The sequence below is a fragment of the Diospyros lotus genome, chromosome 3, assembly GCF_014633365.1.
Source record: "Diospyros lotus cultivar Yz01 chromosome 3, ASM1463336v1, whole genome shotgun sequence".
NCBI classification, from domain to species: Eukaryota; Viridiplantae; Streptophyta; class Magnoliopsida; order Ericales; family Ebenaceae; genus Diospyros; species Diospyros lotus.
The window spans coordinates 40,448,390-40,469,254 of record NC_068340.1 but is presented as its reverse complement, the minus strand read 5'-3'; the positions used below and the strand labels follow the sequence as shown (position 1 = coordinate 40,469,254).

The following is a 20,865-nucleotide window of genomic DNA, read 5'->3' as shown; positions in this document are numbered from 1 at the left end:
AATACAAAATAAAAAATTAATATATATGCAAAATAAAATTATTTATATGGATTTGCCAAAGTTCTATCATTATATGAAAAAAAAATAACTAACATATACATTTATGAAACAACATTTTCTATTTTTGTCTTTAAAATTTTTAAGATGACAACAAAAATCAAACAACAAATTCAATTTTCATTATTTTTTTTCAACTAGAAACAAAAATCGAATACAAAAATTTGGGATAAATTAGACTGCTAGTCATTATACTTTAGTTTTCGTCGTCACCAGGAGGACTAAATTTTAATTTTTATTAGAATTTAATCATTTTTTTAATTTAGTGTCAAATTCTATTAACGAAAACTAACATGTTATACATTAATATAAAATCTCAAAATCACTTGATTACAAGATTCATGTAAATTTTAACATTAAATAATATTTTTAGGTTTATATTAATATATATTATGTCAATTTTCGTTAACATGATTTGATAAGAAATCAAAAAATGAACTAAATAAAATTTAATAGTTATGGTAACAAAAATTAGAGTACAGTTTTATTATAAATTGTAAAGTGCGAGAACTAGTAATTAATGTAATCAACAAAATAAACCCTATAAATTAATAAAAAGTAGTGCAGGAAAGTTGATTGAAGCCACTAAAGGAAGTGAAAGTATGAATGCATGCATGAATGATTGGTTGGAATGTGAAATAACCATAAAATATAAGGAGATTGATGAGGCATCATAGGACAAAGGCATGGGGTTAAATAAAGAAAACAAAGCAACACAAAGGAGTGTAGTCTTCTCTCTGTCCTCTCTCTCTCTCTCTCACCATTTTCTAGAGCTTTAGCAAAACTACACCTCCAAGGAGCCAGAAAGAATAATGTAGTCATTTCTCTCCTGATCATCATTTTCTAGGGTTCTAGGAAGGCTCCATGTCCAAGCAGCCAGAAAGCCATCTCCTCCACTGAACATCAACACTGTTCCATTGGAGCTACATGAGATGGGTCAGAAATGGTGGCCTCTTTTGGGGGGCAAGTCACATTCCCCAGAGCCTTCTTCTTCAGCTGGTGGCGATGTTCGAGTGGGGCATGGGATTAGAATCCTAAGTTGTTGATAGATTGTGCTGCTGGAATATGATGGAAATTATCATGTTGTTGCATTCTTCATGGCTGTTGCTATCTGGTTCTATCATGGAGGAATCTCTATCTCTCTCTCACACACACACACATTAATTCCTAATTATACCTAAAACCATAATCAGCTTACTTCTCTAAAATTATCACGATTCAATATAAAAACATTGGGAAGAGTTTATATTATTTAATTCTACAGAATTCATAACTCACGTTCCACTAAAACCTTTAAATGATTACTAGCTAGTAATGTTATAAGTGATATTCGAGCCATAACCCATGACCCCATCAAATGAGCACAAACCATCCAAATGTTTTTCAGACTAACTTTGTGTCAATTCATGAGATAAAAATCTATGGCCCGGTGAGGAGAATCTATTGTGACCGAATTTCATATCAATAGTCTACTCCAAAAATGTTATATATATATATATATATATATTAATTATTTGATTCTGTTAACTCATAAGTCACTTTCAAGTAACACTTGCAGATGATGATCTTTAATTTCATGCTGTTACAAAAAATAAACTCAAATCTCCCTAAAGTGAGCCCACAAACAAATTCTAGTTTGTTAATGGACGTCTATAATTTGCAGGCAATTTGAACATGTCTAATGAATTTACTCGATGCCTAACACTACCCAAACAAAATTGTTCATGCAAAAATGTCAATACATTATGATTCCCAAATAATGCAAACGAAAGTGACTCAACAGGTTGGTTTGTAGCCTATAGGACATCTAAATTTTATCACGAGGGAAAAAGAGAGATTGGATAGGCATAACATTACAGAAGACAAGATGAGTGATTAACCTTGAAGAAAACATGCTCCAGTTTGGTCATTTGGAGGCCTCTTCTTGTCTTGCTCTGCTTTGTTCCTCAAAAGTGACACTGCAAAGATCTACCAAATATACTCATGGCCTACAATTTACATGATGGGCCAACCTCGCTGCTTCCAGTTCCATCACTCACATGCACTTTCATTGTTTTTCAAATCGATGGATCTTAGAAAAGAATAAAATAAGAAATTAAAGAAAGGCAAAGACAAGGTTACGTGTTGGCTGAGAGATAGATAGATAGATATCTTCGTCGTCTCCTTGTTTTTTATTGTTTCTTTTTATTCTATGATTGGGCTAAGGAGATTAATGAGAATTTGACATTAGATTGAAGAGTCGAGTTGAAGTGAAAATATGCGTCCTGCATTCTGTGTGACAATAACATTTTGTAAGGGCTAAACCAACATTTTTGTAAATAAAATATTAGACAGTAAAAAATTAACGTGTGAAAAATATGAATGTGAGAGACCAATTGTTATGGTAGACTTGCCATATAAAAAATAGGATAAAATTAAAAATAAAATTACACATAATCAAGTTTGAGTGCGACTCTTATCGAAAATAAAATACGTAAAACATGATTAAAATAGTTAAGTAACATGCGGAGACCAATAGAGATTCCTACGAAAAACTGTAGATAGAAAGAAATAAGTGCTTAAGATAGATAAAAAGTAAAAAAAAAATTGGTAGAAAAGCCTTAGTCATAAATAAAAATGATTAAAAGTTAAAATTCATGCAGCGAAAAAGATTAAGACTTAATAATTTGATATTTTGTGATTGGACTAATATAATAATTATTAATTTTATTTGGTTGCCCATGCATTGATGTTGGTGATTTTAATATCTCCACATTTTGCATGGTCCAAACACCACATCAGTGCACTCACCCTGATCTTGTTACTAACACTATTTTTTAAGCCTATAAAAACACTCTGGACAATGGCAATTAACTTAAAACAGTTGTGCCTATATCTAGTGTTCCTCTTTGAACTATAGCACATGAAATCTTTTCAATTTATGGAATGGCCAAGAATTTGACTTATAGGGTTAGGTATACATTGGACAAATACTATGCATAAAAATCACTGTATATATGTATGTATGTACTATAGTTTGTAGATATTACGATCCATCAAAGAAATGCCTAAAAAAGAAAAAAAAACAGTTAAAAATATAAGAAATTGTTGTGGCTGGGAACCCCAGTCCATGTTAAATTTCAACCGGAATCACAAGACTTGTTACTCCATTCCCCTATTTTGTTTATATTAATAAAAGCAAGCAATCACCATCTTTGAGTGTACAAAATACACTCATCAAACACAATTAACAACCCGTAAACAACGCAAGCCAAAAGGACACAAAATTTATATGTACTCTCGCAAGGAGGTTCAATCTCTACTGACAAAATAGAAAAATAATAGCCACTTACCATCAAGCATACTCTATTGGCGCTTTTCAATTTAACATGATAAAATCCACAATTTTGCAGACTTTGTGGGGCTGTAATGGACTGGTTAGAAAGAAGCCCAGCCCAGATTTAGAGACCTCCATACCCACAAAACTGGGCCTTTTAAGAACACCTAAGCCTTTTCAAACCGGGACAGATCTAACCTTGTTTGGAGAACAAACGACAAAAGAAAAAGGTTACAAAGTAATTGACGCAATAGCATTAGACAATTTTTATATAACGTTTAATTAAAATGATGTAATTTATTAATATGTATACATATAAAAGAGAAAACCCATGAAAAAAAATCAGTTTTATCCAGAGCAGATAATTCCCATTTCTATTGGCTCCGTATCCTCAAATAGATTACCTACTTTTACTCGGATAAACAACAAACACAACCATGAAAGATGATCTGAGTATTAAAATTTGAATAATTGAACATGAAATTAGGCAAAACATATATTAGAGCCAAAAGAAAACATAACAACAGGTGTAAATATGAAACGGGATAGTTGCTACGAGATACAAGAGTTCCCTTTTTTTTTTAATTACATCTTTATTTGTTTCTTTCTCCTGAATAAAGAAGCCAGGGACTACTGAAGTAGCAGTACTTTCATTAATGGTGTATCAAGTAACATATTTTCCTTGGTTATGGCACAACACTAGTTACAACTGAAGAAGCACAAAAAATTCAAATGAAAGCTGTGTACCCAAATTTTGTTGCAATCCTAAATTTGACCTGTTCCGAGGGGCTGCCTTGAGGCGTCTCCTGAAGCCCATGCTTGGTAGTCTTTTTCAAGCTGTAAACCCATACAAGGAAACAAAACTAGTAAGAAGTGAACATCAACCAAAAATAAAAAGAATAGAAGAAAAACCTAAGTTTGGATGACTCTAAGTAAATGATGCAGAGAGGGAAGAGAATAGAAGCGTGAGGCAGATTTGGCATATCAGGTAGCCAACCAGCCTGAATTTTGTTCCTTTATGACTGAAAGGTCACAGATTTTAGTTAAACAGCCTCTTGGCAGAAAAAAGCAAGGGGAAGACTGCATACAAATATGCGAGGTCTCCACTGAGGACACATTTTTTCAGCAGGACAGGTGGCTGGCAGTGGGGGTGGTGTACATCACTGCCAACCATTCCAAGCATAAGCAACAAGGTCTAGTACAACAAAAAGATTCAACAAATACTTCTGCCAGAAGGTTATTGAAACTACCGAGTCAGAAATTTCCTATACAAAATATCTTGGAGCATCAAGGTAATGCTTGCAGATATAGGAATAAATGAACACTTTCCAAGTCAAAACTATGATAAAGGTCTATCCAAATATAATAGTGGCAGGGAAAGGGATTTTGCTAATGAAATCCTATCATGCAGTAAATTGACAACAATGAAACATTAGTTTCTTATTACTTCATTAAGTATCAAACATGTATTCACAAAATATACCAACAGTTGAAGACTTGAACTAATCATGTCTGTGTTCATGTCATCTCCAGTTGTCCATATCATGTCCCTGTCCCAAATCCATTTCCATACTTCTTCGCCTCATCTAATTAGGATATTCGAATTTGGTTCTCTATAAGAATCTTTGCTCTATCCACTTTTTAGGTCATTCAAAAATATAGGATCCACTACCAACAGAGAAGTACGAGAAGAAATCAATAAATAAATAAACAATAACTTGGTTCATAACAGGGATAAGTTGTGTTACTTTTCCTGCACTTGGCAACTAGATTCCACCAAAGCTGTCCAAATTTATTTCGTAACAGAGAGTAGAGCTTTCTCTCAACCATGGTTATTTTGGGAATTGTGGTATGATTAATTTCTCAGATAAAATAAACAGAATCCCACTCAATTAGCAATTCCCTAGTTTTCTTTCCCCATGATCTTGTCAAGCCTCATAAAAGCCACTGGAAGAGATCATGAAGGCACATTATGTGTTGTCCATCAGCCACCTCACAAGCATGGAACAATAAAGCCACAAGCGATGATTGATAACATTAAGGTAGAAAGGCTTGTATTTGGCAGAGTTGACACACTACCACCATTACTATGCCTCCTCTCTCGGCTTCCTTTATCTTGTCTCTGCTCTTTCCCTCTCTTCTCCTCCTCTGAGTTCTTTCCCTGCACTCTGTGCTTCTCTTCTCATGCAACCATCATCTAAAGCTCTACAACTCAGTGGTATGCTTTTCATCTCTTTATCTCCGTTCCTCTTCTTCTTTACTCCATAAAAGTGCTATGCCTCAGGACATTGGTCAGTATCTATTTCCCCGAATGAAGGCCTACCTCCAGATATTTTATCATGTGATGCCATTTCAACAGCATAAAATTTCCAAAACAAAAACCTACTTTAAAAAGAGGGAGAATAGAAAAGGAGAAACTTTAGGTCAAAAGTAGTAACTGTTAGGGCATTGACTTGTAAGAATTGATTGCATAAAGGTGGAAAATAAATATGTGCTTGATCTCATAAATACTATTATCTAGAATGGAGATATTCAAAAATTTAAAAGGGTGATCTATATCTTCCAAATTTATAGAGCATAAAATATTCAACATAATCAGCATATCATGGAAACAAGAAACAAAATTCAACATCCATTTAATCTTTGAAATGTGGCTTTGAAATGGCAGAGCGATAAAATTACACAGGACCAAGTTTTCACATTGAATCTCCTCATGGGGTATACTTGTATTTTTTCTACAGACCTGTGCCATGAAGCGGGGAAGCATAATCCTCAATAGCTGATCAAGTACTTGAGCTCCAGTTGATTCAATGGCTCGCACAGGAATTGGTAGAAAAGAAAAAGGAACATCAATGCTGACCTGGGATTCATATTACAGAAATAAAAGAAATTTGGAGAAACATAAAAAGTACCTTACAAAGAGGTGATGCAACTAGAAGAGAAGAAAATTAGCAATTACCTCAATAACAGCATCTGAGGTGAGTTCAGCAACTGATGAATTACTCCGTTTGCTATCACATGATATTCTATTCTCCATAGAAGCTGCATGCCCATACCAAATCAGTGTCAATGCAATCCTGAAAAATCATTAAATAATTGAACTTAGAACCAAAAATTTTGTGCTGGAGATGAAGTAGAACATTCTTTTTTTAACTTAGGACCATAAAATCAAAAAATTCTTCCCTGAATATAGCATCCAAATTTTGGGTGGTCCAGATTAGCTTGGAAGCATTTTAAGTAACTTGGAAGTGTGGGATTTATGATTTTTTTTCTCCAACTGTACAAAATTACTCCCTTCAAATTTTTCAATATTTTTGCACTATAATTTTGTTGAACAGCATTATCTAGTCACTCCATCTTTTCTTAATGACTGATATGGCAAAAAAACCAGGTTAATCAATTAGAAAATTTTATTAATTGGCTAAACTCTCTTATCCATGATAAGCAGAAAAATTCCCTCTGTCATGGCCAGCCCCATAGTGTGACTGGGCAGTTTATATGATTGTTGCCCTATAAAAACAAAACTAACATAATGTCAGAAAGCTCAGACTATAATTCCCACTCCCACCCACAAGCATGCACTTAGAGAGGAGGCAAATAACAAAAATTTCTAAATAAGTAATCTGAGTGCAGATGGATATACTCAACCAAATAACAATTACCATGTAGAAGTACATCTCAGAAGAAGGCGATAGGTTTTGAGATGTATTTATACTGGTCTAAAGTTTGCCAGTTTTTGCCAATACATTTTTCCCGTCTTCCATTTTTTCAAAAAGTCAAACCTTTGGAGTCCTCACCATTACCCAACATCTAATCTTTCATGCCAATCAAACAGAGAGAGAACATCCAGATTCAGGGATTGTGAAAAGATATGAAATGAGCTGTCCATAACCAGCTGTAGGAGAGAGAGTGCAATGGAATCCATAAACTGATTTTCAACACAAACTTTCAGATGAGCTCTATCTCCTTAAACCCCTTAAAAGTGAGCCTTCATTTGAAATTTTCTACTTTTTTACAAGTGTGCATCAGGGCCCGGGCTACGCCTCTAGTATTTATTATACTAATATATGGATCTCCAGCACTTTGCAGAAGGTTTCACTAGTTAATAAAATTATGGTTATGATGATAACAGCTCCCTGAAATTTTTTAACTGTAACTTGTTTAACAATCAGAAGAATACTTTCACTTGTCTAAACATTTCTCATTTCTCAAAAATATGTTTAACTTCAAAATCCTCCATCATGTAACATCATAGAATGTTTAAGTTCAAAATTCTATGTTCCTTAGTTTTGTGTTGGAGGGCATTTGATGCATTTGCCAAGTGTTTCAGGCTTAAGAGAGGTTTACTAGGTCATGGGGCTAACAAGGCATTAAATAGGCTCAAGATTGAAGGTATTAAAGTTTCAGCTTCATGTCTGATAGCAATAGGATCAGTACCATTTTCGAATCAATATGAAATGATGACAGAGCCTAAAAGTTCACCAAGTATAATGGGGTCAACCAAAAAAGAAAAGCAAAGAGATGAAGAAGAAAAGAAAATGTGGGTGGCAGGATGTCGCCCTGCTGGGGGGGGGGGGGGGGGGGGGGGGGGCGCAGATAAAAAAGAACTCCTTGTTAATCCAATGAATGAATCAAAGGTAAGTCTGCTAAACATCTCTTTCCAACATACTAATTCAACTATGAAAGAAATAAAAGGAAACCATAGTTTTATGCAACTAAACTTAAAAGGTGAAATCTATAAATCTGAATCTTTAATTGTCATTTCTTCTCCTATGGTAAGTACAAATTGCCTTCTTGATCCCCATCATTTTTCCACAACTGAGAACTTGCCTTTGGAGAGTAACCAATAAGGTACTGCTCTGATACCAAAATTGGTGTAGAATCAATGAGAGAAAGCATGGAGATGAAAGGAAAAAAAAAAAAAAAACAGGGAAGAGGGAAATGTCACGGTTTAGGCTAAGTTACATTTTATTTTTATTTCTACAAAATTGTATTAGTTAGTTATTTACATATTAGAGATAGTTGTGTAATGTTTAGGAGCAGTTATTGATAGTGGGGGAGTGATAACTACCACAAATAACTACTGGTCAGCTTCCTATATAAAGTTGTAACCTCTTGGCTGATTTTATGTTTTTTGTATGAATTAAAAGTTAATCCTTTCTATATGAAATTCTCTCCTTTCTCTCAGTTTCTCTCTAATTCTCCCCTTTCTCCCATCTATTTCCCTCTCTCTCTCTATTTTCCTGTCTAATCCTCCACCTCTCTCTGTTATTCTCCCTTATTCTGTTTGATTCTTCCCCATTTCTCTCTATTTCTCCTATTCTCCCGATTCTATCTTCAAGATAATCACAAGTCAGGCTCAGGTTCCAAACAAATTGATATCAGAGCACCAATTCTTGGCTGGACCTAGGCATTTTCACTCAAGAAGTTGCAGGACAAGTTGGTTGCTGGAAGCAGTTCAAAGGCAGTGACTAGAATTTAGAGGCAATTACGTTGGTTGTTCAGGGTGAATTTGGAAGAAATTGACTAAGGAAATGGCAAAGGAAACCCGCACAAAGCAAATAGAGACAAGACTACAGGCTATGGAGATGGGTTTGCGATAGACTCAGGAAGAGTTGGGTCGCTGTCGGAGGAGAACACAGCCACCAGAGAGGTTGTGCAATCGCTGGAGAAGTAGCTAACATGGGCCACAAGTTAGATGGGCTCCTGAGGATGTTTTCCAAGTTACCCCAGGCCAGCCTGCCAGAAGATTTTCCTCCAAGAGCCGTGTCAGAACCAATCTTGACACAAGTAGGCATTCTTCCTCATGCTTCCACGTCAAATGAAGATAAGGAACAACTGGTAATAGACCCGGCATTCCAGGTAAGGGGATCCCACCCAAATCACCAACACGCACCTCTACCTAGGTTGGAAATTCCCATATCTGAAGGTGTTAGACCCAGGTGGTGGGTTAGGAGGTGTGAGAGGTTTTTCCAATATTATAATGTGGCCGAAACTCAGAAGATTAACCTTGCAGTAGCTTACTTCAATGACATGGCTGATACCTGGTTCCAAGGGTGGAGCAAGGTGAGGGTGGAGGCAAACTAACCAAATTTGTGGAAGACCTCTGTGACAGGTTTGGGGAGAAATCACAGTTAAGATGATGCAGTCTGAAACTGTAAAGTAGGTTGTCGAGAAGGCAAGATTACAAGAAATGGCCTTGGAAGCAATCTTTAAAAGGCATCACATCCCAGCAAAAATTCAACCTTCAACGGATCAGTAGTTGGAAGGAAATCTGGGGACTGCAACATCAAGATGGAATCCTAGGGTTAATACTTCAGCAAAATCCCTGGCCATGGATCAGAGGAGGCAGCAAGGGTTGTGCTACAGGTGTGGAGAGAAATTCAATCCAGGCCACCAGTGCAAAAGGAAATTACTGAATATGGAAGGATTGGATGAAGGTGAAGAAGGGAGAGATGTTGCAGGGATTGGCTGACGCAGTGGGCTAGATGATGAGGTTTCTTGGGGACAAGAAATCTTTAAGGGGGAGGGAATGTCACAGTTTAGGCTAGTTACATTTTATTTTTATTTTAGCAAAATTGTATTAGTTAGTTATTTACAGATTAGAGATAGTTGTGTAGTGTTTAGGAGCAGTTATTGGTAGTGGGGGAGTGGTAACTACCACAAATAACTACTAGTCAACTACCTATATAAAGTTGTAACCTCTTGGCTGATTTTTTTTTTTTTTTTGTATGAATTAAAAGTTATTCCCTTCTATCTGAAATTCTCCCTTTTCTCTCTAATTCTCCCCTTTCCCCGTCTATTTCTCTCTCTCTCTCTCTCTCTCTCTCTCTATATATATATATATATATATTCCCGTCTAATCCTCCATCTCTCTCTATTATTCTCCCTTTATTCTATCTGATTTTTCCCCATTTCTCTCTATTTCTCCTATTTTCCCGATTCTATCTTCAAGATAATCACAAGTCAAGCTCGGGTTCCTGACATGAAAGAAAGAGAAATACAGAAGAAGAAATACAGAGAGGAAGAGAGGGAATAATTTTTTTTTGTTTGTATATGCAATCAATTAGGTTAAGTCTTCTGCACATCTCTTTCCTATATATACTAATTCAAATAGAAAATCAAACTTTTTAGGTAACTAATCTGAAAAAGGTAAATTCTATAAATCTGAATCTTTGATTCTTGCCTTTCTTCTCCTACAATAGCAAGTATGGAATTTGCCTTCTTGATATCCCATCACTGAAAGCTCCTAAATAATTGACTAGCAGAAAGGGTAGATACCAAGCCAAAACAGGGACAACATTATTGTGCTGCAAGTTCAAAAGTGCTTGAACAATAAAAGTAGGTTGCCGCTTTTTTCGGAGATTTCTTAAGATATGTTGAAAATATAGAAAGAACTTCAATCATTTTTTTCCATTTAATGAGGCCAAACAGTTGTAGCAACCTATAAAAGAAGTGAATACCTTAATGTATGAAGATCATCTAACCATTCATTGTTTAGAATCCATAATGATTAATTCTCGAGCCTTCCTTCATTGATTGTTCTTTCTTCTGAGCTTTATTCAACTTCTTGAGTGTGCATTGATAAGGCTTGTGTGTGTGTGTGTGTCCATGAGAGAGAGAGAGAGAGAGAGAGATAAAGACACTGATCAAGAAAGAGTTCAAGAAAAATTTCTTGTGAGAGAAGTGAATTCTCTTATAGACAAAATAACCAGTGTTACCTTATTATAATATACTAGTGGTGCAAGCGCACACAATGAGTCCAAATAAGAAACCTCTCAATATAGTTTTGACTTATCTGAATTAAGAAACGAGAAAACACGTAGTGAAGTTAATAAATCATACTATAATTAGCATATAGTATGGACATTGAGAAAACGAAGTTAGCTTTGAATGTAATTCAAAATGCAATAAAATATACAAGAAAGTGAGGTAGACATGCCTTCTTTTCTCTAATTTTTGAGGAAAATTATTCTGAATTTAAGTTTCTTCCCTAGTTTGTTTATTATTTTAACTAAACTCGTACACTACTTGGGATCCCAATTCTTGGGGATCTGGATTGCGTTCCTAGTGATCCCAGTATGCAAAGAACCAAAATTCAGAATGTGTGAGATCCGGATCGTGGTACCAGAGGTGTAGGAGGGAATTCAGGAACTATTCCAACTCAATACTTAAAGCTCAAAAAAAATAATTGAAGATTAACTTGTCCAACAGTTTGTCAAGAAAATAGGTCAATTGGTTCCATAATTTCCATTTTATTGTGTGAAGAAATTGTTCTATTTTCAATTACAAGTGCAAAACATGCCAATTTATAATGATTCAAGTTGGGGGAAAATATAGGTCCAGAAAAAAAAAGTCTAGTAAAAGAATTATTCTTTCTTCAATTTGTAATGAAGAAATTATTCTATTTCCAATTACAAATGCAAAACAAGCCAATTTGTAATGATTCAAGTTGTGGCAAAATATAGGTCCAGAAAAAAATGTCTCGTAAAAGAACTCAGAAATTAAAATTTGTATGTATCTAGTTGTTCCATTTCTACAACCTAACACATTAAATATCCAATTCACAGATGAGCCAATGGTAGAGAAATTTTCTAATAAATTCCTTACCATGAAAACGCTCATTCTGTGCAACCACAATTGGTGAGCCCTCAAGCTGCCACAAAACAAACACATTAAAACATAAACATTAACAGAAAATGACCATTTACATTGAATAGCCTAAAATACCAAAAGCATATGTTGACCTGGCATGACAAAAGCTTAATACAACAACCATTTCTTTGCTCTTCAACTCTGACCAACAGAACAGGGCATACTTCAAAAGAAAAGAACTTTATCCTATACACATAACATCTGAAGGTGTTATCATCAACCCGCTCAATCCTCTCTGCATCCAGAACAGAGTACTGGCTAGCAGGCAAGCTCATATACTCAACTGCAACAACATCCAAACAAACAAATAAGTAAAATTATTCCAGTATCACTCGGACGCCCTCTGAGAACATACCAAGAAATTTATACATGAGCTCAAATATTTTTATCTATTAACTTTGAGTTCTCGGGTTGATCCTGAACAGATTTTGTTCTAAGAGTATAACACCCGAGAACTTCAACTAAGTTTGTAGAACTCAAACTTGTTAATTGATTCAATGAATAGACATCTATTTATACAAGTTCTAAGCTATCTAATCCTAATATTTAGGAGATAATATACAGCAATAAGATAAATTATAACAGAACTTAAGCAATAAACAATAAAAGATAACAATCAAATCTACTCCTATTATTTCTCCTGATTTCTAGGAGTTTCAATCTTCAAACTTTCTGCTTATCTTTCCAGCACTTTAGCAGTCTTCTTTATCTCTTTGTAACACTCCTATTTCACTTAGGACTCTCCAACACCCCCCCTCAAGCTAAGGAATAGATATCTCTCATTCCTAGCTTGTTGATGAGAGTCTCAAAACTTGATCTTGTCATGGATTTGGTGAGCACATCTGCTTCCTGTTCTGCTGTAGGAATATATGTCAATTTGATGTCTCCTTCTTCAATTTCTCGTTGGATGAAACTTCGGTCAATCCTGACATGTTTCATTCTATCATGTTGTACTGAATTGTTAACAATACATATAGCTGATTTACTATCACTATAGAGCTTTTTTGGCTTTGTTAGAGGTAGTTGTAGATCCTCCATTAATCTTACTAACCAAATTGGTTCACAAATTCCTTGGGCAATGGCCCTGAATTTTGCCGCAGCACTGCTTCTTGCCACTACAGATTATTTTTTGCTTCTCCATGTGATTAGGTTGCCCCACAATTTTGTGCAAAAACCTGATGTAGACCGGCTGTCCATCACTGATCCTGCCCAATCTACATCAGAATATCCTTCAGCCCCCCTTTCATTACTCTTTTGAAACAATAATCCCTTACCTGGTGTTCCTTTCAAGTACCTCAAAATGTGGTATACAGCTGCCATATGTTGTTGTGTTGGAGCATGCATAAATTGGCTTATGATGCTCACAGAATAAGCTATGTCTGGACGAGTTAAAGACAAATAGATTAGTCTTCCAACTAGTCTTTGATACCTTTCCTTATCCACCTGAGGATCATTATCTCTTTTCACATATTTCCAATTTCTTTCTAGAGGAGTGTATCTTGGTTTGCATCCAATCATTCCTGTATCTCTTAGAAGATCAAGAGTATATTTTCTTTGAGATATTATCATACCTTCTTTACTCCTTACAATTTCCATCCCCAAAAAATACTTCATTGTTCCCAAGTCTTTTAGCACAAATTCTGCCTTTAGCTTCTATTTTAGGGCTGCAATTTCTTTAACATCATCCCTTGTAACAATTATATCATCTACATACACAATCAAAATGCATCTTTTTCCATTAGTATGTTTAATAAATAAAGTGTGGTCAGCCTTCCCTTGTGTGTAATCGAATTGAGTCAAAGTAGAGCTGAATTTCTTAAACCATGCTCTAGGAGATTGCTTTAAACCATAAAGAGATTTATGAAGCTTACATACCTTGCCAATCCTCTCTTCTTTCTCAAACCCGGGTGGAATTTTCATATACACTTCTTCTTCTAATTCTCCATTTAGAAATGCATTCTTGATATCAAATTGAAATAGCTCCCAATCTAAATTCACAGCAATAGACAACAATACTCTAATGGAGTTTAATTTAGCAACCGAAGCAAAAGTTTCTTCATAATCTATTCCATAGGTTTGAGAGTAACCTTGGGCAACAAGCCTAGCCTTAACACTTCCATCTGAGTTGTATTTAATTGTAAACACCCATTTGCAGCCAATGATCTTCTTAATTTTTCGGACTATCAACCACTTCCCATGTGTGATTGCCTTTGAGTGCCCTTATTTCTTCCATCACTGCCTCCTTCCATTTAGAATCAGCTAGGGCTTCTTGGATGTTTCGAGGTATACTCACTCCATCCAAAGTAGTAATGAAGGTCCTGCATTTAGGAGATAACCTGGAATATGTCAAGTAATTGGAGATTGGATGTTTCACACAGGATTTGATGCCCTTTCTTATAGCAATAGGAAGATCTAACTCACTGTTTGCAGCATTATTTTCTCCCTCAGTTGCTGGACCTTCCCTCGGTTCTAACAATTGGCTGAGTTGAGGAGCTGAACTTTTACCTCGCATTGAATAGACTTTTATTGGTTTTTCCATGTTCAAGTCTTCTTCTATATCAGTTTCCATAGGTCCAGCTGGGTTTAGAGATTCATGAGAAGAAGGAAGGCTCGGACAGTGAGGCTCAAACGAGACTGGCTGAGGACAATCAGCAGCAGTTGTTGGATTTGAATCATTATTAGGAATGGGTTGAAGGACTGGAAATAAAATGGGCATAGGAATAGTAGGATCCCAATGGTTGTCCTTCATTTGAGGTGTGGTATTTGAGTAGTATAACTCATTCTCCACAAAGGTTACATCACATGAGATAATAACTTTTTGTGATGTTGGACAAAAGCACTTATAACCCTTTTGAGTAGGAGGATACCCAATGAATATACACTTTAAGGCTCTTGGTTCAAGTTTATGACGATTTGGACTGGTTTGGTAGACATATACTACACATCCAAATACTTTGGGAGGAAGATTGTTTAGAATCCGAATGTGAGGAAAAATAGATGTAAGGTTGTGCAAGGGGGTTTGGTATTTTAGGACTTTGGAAGGCAGCCTATTGATGAGATAAGCAGCTGTTAAGATTGCCTCCCCCCAATATCTATTTGGAACGGAACTTGTGAACATAAGGGATCTAGCCACTTCAAGTAGGTGTCGATTTTTTCTTTCAGCTATTCCATTTTTGTTGAGAGGTGTAAGGATAAGTACTTTGGTGAAAGATCCCATTGGTAGTTAGATATTGGGTGAATGGATAAGAAAAGAATTCTCGGCCATTGTCAGTCCTAAGAATGCAAATAGAAGACTGAAAAACATTCAAAATGAGTTTATGGAAAATCTGAAAAATGGCACATGCCTCGGATTTTTCTTTCATTAGGTATACCCAGCATAACCTTGTATGGTCATCAATGAATGTTATGAACCATCTTGCACCATTTAAGTTTGGAATTCTAGCTGGGCCCCATATATCACTATGAATCAAATGGAATGGTTTAGATGGAGTATATGGGTTTGGTTGATAAGTGCTATGAGTTTGTTTGGCAAGAATGCAATGATCACACTTGAGTACCAACCTTTCTTTATTGATAAATAAATTGGGGTACAAGCGTTTCAAATATGGAAAACTATGATGACCAAGACGTCTATGCCATAATAAAATTTCAGAATCTAAGCTAACTGTAAGAGAAAACCTATGTGGAACTTGACTAGGAGAATTCTTGTTATTGGAAAGCCAATAAAGTCCATCCTTCTCCTCAGCACTGCCAATCGTCTTCCCCGAGAATCTGTCCTGAAAAACACAATATGAAGGAAAAAATGTCACAATGCAATCCAAGTCTTTTGTTAATTTGCTCGCTGATAACAGACTATATTCTAAGTTTGGCACATATAACACTGATTTGAGCAATAAATCAGTCACATAAACACTTCCCTTTCCTTTTACCAATGATTGTGTTCCATCAGCCATCAAAATATTTAGCCCCTTTTCTTCAATCTGAAAAATATCAAGTGTGGCAGTAGATCCGGTCATATGATCGGATGCTCCGGTATCTACCACCCAACAATCCTTATTTATCTTTATAGTGGTCAAAGACAAAGGCTGATTACCTTTTTGTGCCATAGATGCTGAGTGACTTGGTGCAACATCCTCCAATTCCCTTGTAATATGAGAGTTTTGTAACAGCTTCTGTAGAAATTCAAGCTGATCATGAGTTACACTCATACCTGTTCTATTTTCACTAGTAGGAGCACTTGTTGTTGCATAGGCTGATCTCTCTTTCTCCTTCTTAGGCCTAGGTTTCCAGTTTGGGGGTTGTCCATGCAACTTCCAGCATGTACTTTTGGTGTGATAGGGTCGGTTGCAGTGCTCACACCATTGCTTCTCCTTAGAATTATCTTCCCTCTTTGTAGTAGTAAGGGCTGATCCTGAGTTATGTTCCGTTGTAGATGGCAGCATTACACTTTTTCTACTCTCCTCCCGCCTTACCTCTGCAAACACTTCTCGAAGGGATGGTAATGGTTTAGTGCCTAGAAGTCTGCCTCCTACCTCATCCAAATCTGGATTGAGCCCTTGGAGGAAATCAAAAATTCTCTCCTTTTCTAGCATCTTGCTATGCTTTTGGCTATCTTCTGCACACTTCCAGTTAGGATCATAAAACAGATCCATCTCTTGCCATAACTCCATTAGGTTGTTATAGTATTCTGTCACGCCGAGGCTACCTTGCTTAGTAGTCCGAATTGCAGCTCTAACCTCGAAGTATTGGGCTGTATTTTCAAGATCGAAATAGATTTCTTGAACAGCCTCCCAAATTTCCTTTGTTGTTTTATAGAAAAGATAGGGTCGACCTATCTTTGGCTCCATAGAATTGATGATCCAAGCCATCAAGATTGAATTTTCTGCCTCTCATCTTTGATAATCTTCTGGTGGTGTTGGAATTGCCCCGGTTAGGTAGCCATATTTTCCCTTGCTTTTATCACCAAGGTTACGGATTGAAACCATTCTCTAAAGTTTCTCATGTTTAACCTATGTTGGGTGATTTGCAAGGTATTGTTGTCCAATGACAGGGTGCTGTGAAACACCACAGTCGTTGGAATTGAGGATTGTTGAAGAGCCGAACTATCAAATGACTTCGCTGCAATTGGAGTTGTATTCCCACGGCCTTGCGGATCCATCTGTCTTGGATCTTGAGGCTAGATAGAGCCGAGCTCTGATACCATGAACAGATTTTGTTCTAAGGGTATAACACCCGAGAACTTCAACTAAGTTTGTAGAACTCAAACTTGTTAATTGATTCAAAGAATAGACATCTATTTATACAAGTTCTAAGCTATCTAATCCTAATATTTAAGAGATAATATACAGCAATAAGATAAACTATAACAGAACTTAAGCAATAAACAATAAAAGATAACAATCAAATCTACTCCTATTATTTCTCCTGATTTCTAGGAGTTTCAATCTTCAAACTTTCTGCTTATCTTTCCAGCACTTTAGCAGTCTTTTTTATCTCTTTGTAACACTCCTATTTCACTTAGGACTCTCCAATAGATCCAGTTTGTCAAATACCAAAACTTGGAACTGAAAAAAGCAGTAATGATGATGAGCACATCACATGATACAATGTTAATTGTGTTACCTGAAACGAAGAAACAAAGCCCCAACAATAACTCATAAATATATCAAAAACATAAAATATTGAAAATCTATTTTATAATGTTAAACCAGTTTAATATACATTTTATCATACTGCACAAGAGGATTTAACAACCTACTAAAAAAAATGAAAATATGCATAAGATGCAATCAGAGGCAATGTTAGTATGGAACTTCTATAGAATTAATTCTAAACTCATAAGGCTCAAGGCAAATAAATGATAATTACAGGATAAACAGCTAAACCACATCTCCCAACCAGTATGCAAAGGTCTTAGCGACCACTTGTGCTACAAGTGGGCTATCACTGTAATTTTTTAAACTAGAAAGATCATCTAACTGCCTTGGAACTACAAAAGTTTAGAATTAAATCCATTGAAGGTCTGGACTGACACCCCTATTCCAAATCATGCATACTAGCATTATTTGCTTCACCATCTAATCACATCACCTCAGCAAGCCCTTTTGGTAATATAAATTGTATATTGGGTAAATTATATGAAACCCCCTTACACTTAAGGTCATGTACAACTTACTTCTCCTGTATTTTTTATTGCACCAAAAGACCCCCTTACATTTTTTAAATGTTGCAATCAACCACCATCTGTTATTATCATACAGAATTTTATGCAGCAATCTACATAAAAAATACAGAATTCTAGAATTATACAAAATTCTGCATATCAACGAAATACAAAATTTTGCGTTGGTCAACTAATAGATTGCACAAAATTCTGTATAATAATAACAGATGGTGGCTGATTGCAATATTTAGGAAGTGTAAGAGGGTCTTTTGGTGCAATCAAAAGTACAAGAGGATAAGTTGCACATGACCCTAAGTGCAAGAGGATTTCATATAATTTACCCTTGTATATTTGAATTAGATTTTTTAATATTATGAAATGCATCTTTAACATTATGAATTAGATTATTTCCTCCAGTTCCTGATTCAACCACCTGGGCCACTAAACAGCCGGCTGGCTTTTTGCCCGCTGGTTTTTAGGCTTGGAGGGGATTGGTTCCCAGTCTTTTTGGATGAACCGGCTGGTCCAATCTAGTTTTCCTAATGCTGGTTGGTATAGTGCCAATTAAATATAAGATGTAACAGATGCATTTAAATATTTTGGACATATTTGAACATATGAGCTGAACACCAATAGACGCACATGAGGAAAATGGATGAAATAGAAAAAATTTGTAACAAAAAGTGTAAACAAAACAAAATAAATAGTAAGAAACTCAGGTGAGATAGAATATAATAACCTTATAAAAGATGGTATCAAAGAGATGATTAACAGCTAGATCAATGTAGATAACCCCATTTAACGGGATTAAGGCCTGTTGTTGTTATTGTTGTATGGCTCCAAGACAAGTAGATGATATTTTCAAGGCAAATAACTTCGAGAAAAGTTCCCAACCAATATGCAAAGACCTTGGTGCTATAGGCAGAGCAATAATTGTAGATATTTATCTCAGAAACATCATCTACTTGCCTCAAAATTACAAGATCTTAGAAATAACTCCAAATAAGGACATGCATAACCTCAGGTCTCATATTGCTCATACTGGCATGGTGTGCTTCTACATATTACAACATCCTGCTGACAAGCACGCACTTATCCCGTCAACAAGTTCTTTCATAGAATATGGAGAATTACATATTCAATCGATTGTTTTAACATTATGAATTGCACTTTAATCAGGCAACTATCAACATGTCTGTCAGTGCTAGGCCAATGGTTGTCATTTTATGAAGATGTTAAATATGACATGAAAAGTGATATGGGCATTCGAACGGGAATGGATGGCATGATGGTCCCATAAACCTGACAGACCATTAGACACACCAGCTTCCCATCATGCATGTAAATTATGCGGTAGGGATGGCAATGGGTCCCAATTAGCCATTTATAAAATAAAACAAGTATAAAAATTGAGATATAGGCAAAAGGATTATTTGAAAATGTGTATGTAAATGGGTAATGGATGACCCATTGCCATCCCTAACTATCCCCGACACACAAACAACTCCACAGGACAAATTATAAGGAGGTATAGACATTAGTAAGGTTTCCAACAACAAGCCACCCATGACCATCTCGGCAAAGCCCTAGTGTCAATACTCCCGGAGAAAAGGGACTTTATTGATAAGATATGAAAGCAAAGACGGAAAAAAATCCCTACATAGGCTGTAGGAATAAAATGGTCAAATTTTCTTGAAACTAGGATCTTCTTCTCCTTCTTCCGTCTCTTTGGCTTCTCCCGTTACCCCATTTTTCGTGACCTCTAAACTCTTCTTTAACCTGAAACCGCCTCAATCCTCCTAACTTGGCTGACTTAGGCATAGGCATCGGATGCCCCTCTTGAAACACCCCCGGGACAGAACTTCAATGCTGTTGCAGGTCTTGGAAGAAGCACTCAAGCTATTTCACTAAACTCAGTGTCAGGGCATCTCCCATTGGACCGGGTCACAATTCATTCAGAGTGCTCTCAAGGGCACCGTCAAGAAGATAATTGAATGACTGAATCAGACATGAACAAGTGGTAACATTTATTTAGTACTTCACATCCATACCAATGCATTTACTTGTCCACAATTCAAACCAGACTCTGTTGTGGACGCAAAATGGTGAAACTGACCTTCTGTTCCGATCAAGGGTTTAGGTATTAGCTAAAAATATTTCGACGTGATTAACCCTCCCGCACCACGTTCTCAAACAATACGTTAAATCATAAAACGGGAGACAAAATGTGCGGAACATTACTTAAAGGCCGTTGTAGTTGCCGGACCGGCATGGATTGTCTCCGGCGGGCGACGAATCTCGCTTTGGGGACGGATTCAGCCGAAATGCGGAGAGAAGGCTTCGCAGTTTCGTCGTCGGACGGAGAGGCCAAACTGGAGAGAAGGTGTCGAACGCAGAGCGGAGCCCTAGGGTTTCTGAACTGGAACGAAATCGAAGACAAATGCGAAGACGAACTTAGCGCCATTAGGCTATCAGCGGATACGAGAATTTGCTTGCTTTGGCACTTCTCTGCTCGAGAGGAAACCGCTGTGTGGCCAAGGATAAGCCCACGGGTTGTGTTAACTCCGCGAAGTGACGCTTATTGCGTCATGTTAGCGGCGGCCCCCTTCAAATTCTAACCTGCGCCACCGACTGGCAAGTGGGTCCGGCTTCAAGAAGTCCAAATTTGTAAGGA

At 36.4% G+C, this 20,865-nt stretch overlaps 1 protein-coding gene across 3 annotated transcripts; it reads right to left on the bottom strand.

Annotated features, from left to right (window-relative positions):
- Positions 1–3,189: 3,189 nt before the first annotated feature.
- Positions 3,190–20,775, bottom strand: LOC127797625 (uncharacterized). Of its 3 annotated transcripts, none has more exons than XM_052330691.1 (7): positions 20,433–20,775; positions 12,121–12,311; positions 11,984–12,029; positions 6,333–6,415; positions 6,117–6,233; positions 4,121–4,210; positions 3,190–3,571 (listed from the first exon to the last, which is right to left on the bottom strand). In XM_052330691.1, the coding sequence occupies exons 1-6, from the start codon at positions 20,653–20,655 to the stop codon at positions 4,139–4,141; spliced, it is 732 nt and encodes a 243-aa protein (XP_052186651.1). In that variant the 5' UTR covers positions 20,656–20,775; the 3' UTR covers positions 3,190–3,571; positions 4,121–4,138. The 3 variants fall into 3 exon arrangements, with proteins under 3 accessions (XP_052186651.1, XP_052186652.1, XP_052186650.1); XM_052330692.1 differs by having other exon boundaries at positions 3,190–3,566; XM_052330690.1 differs by lacking the exon at positions 3,190–3,571 and having other exon boundaries at positions 3,904–4,210; positions 20,433–20,773.
- Positions 20,776–20,865: the final 90 nt, after the last annotated feature.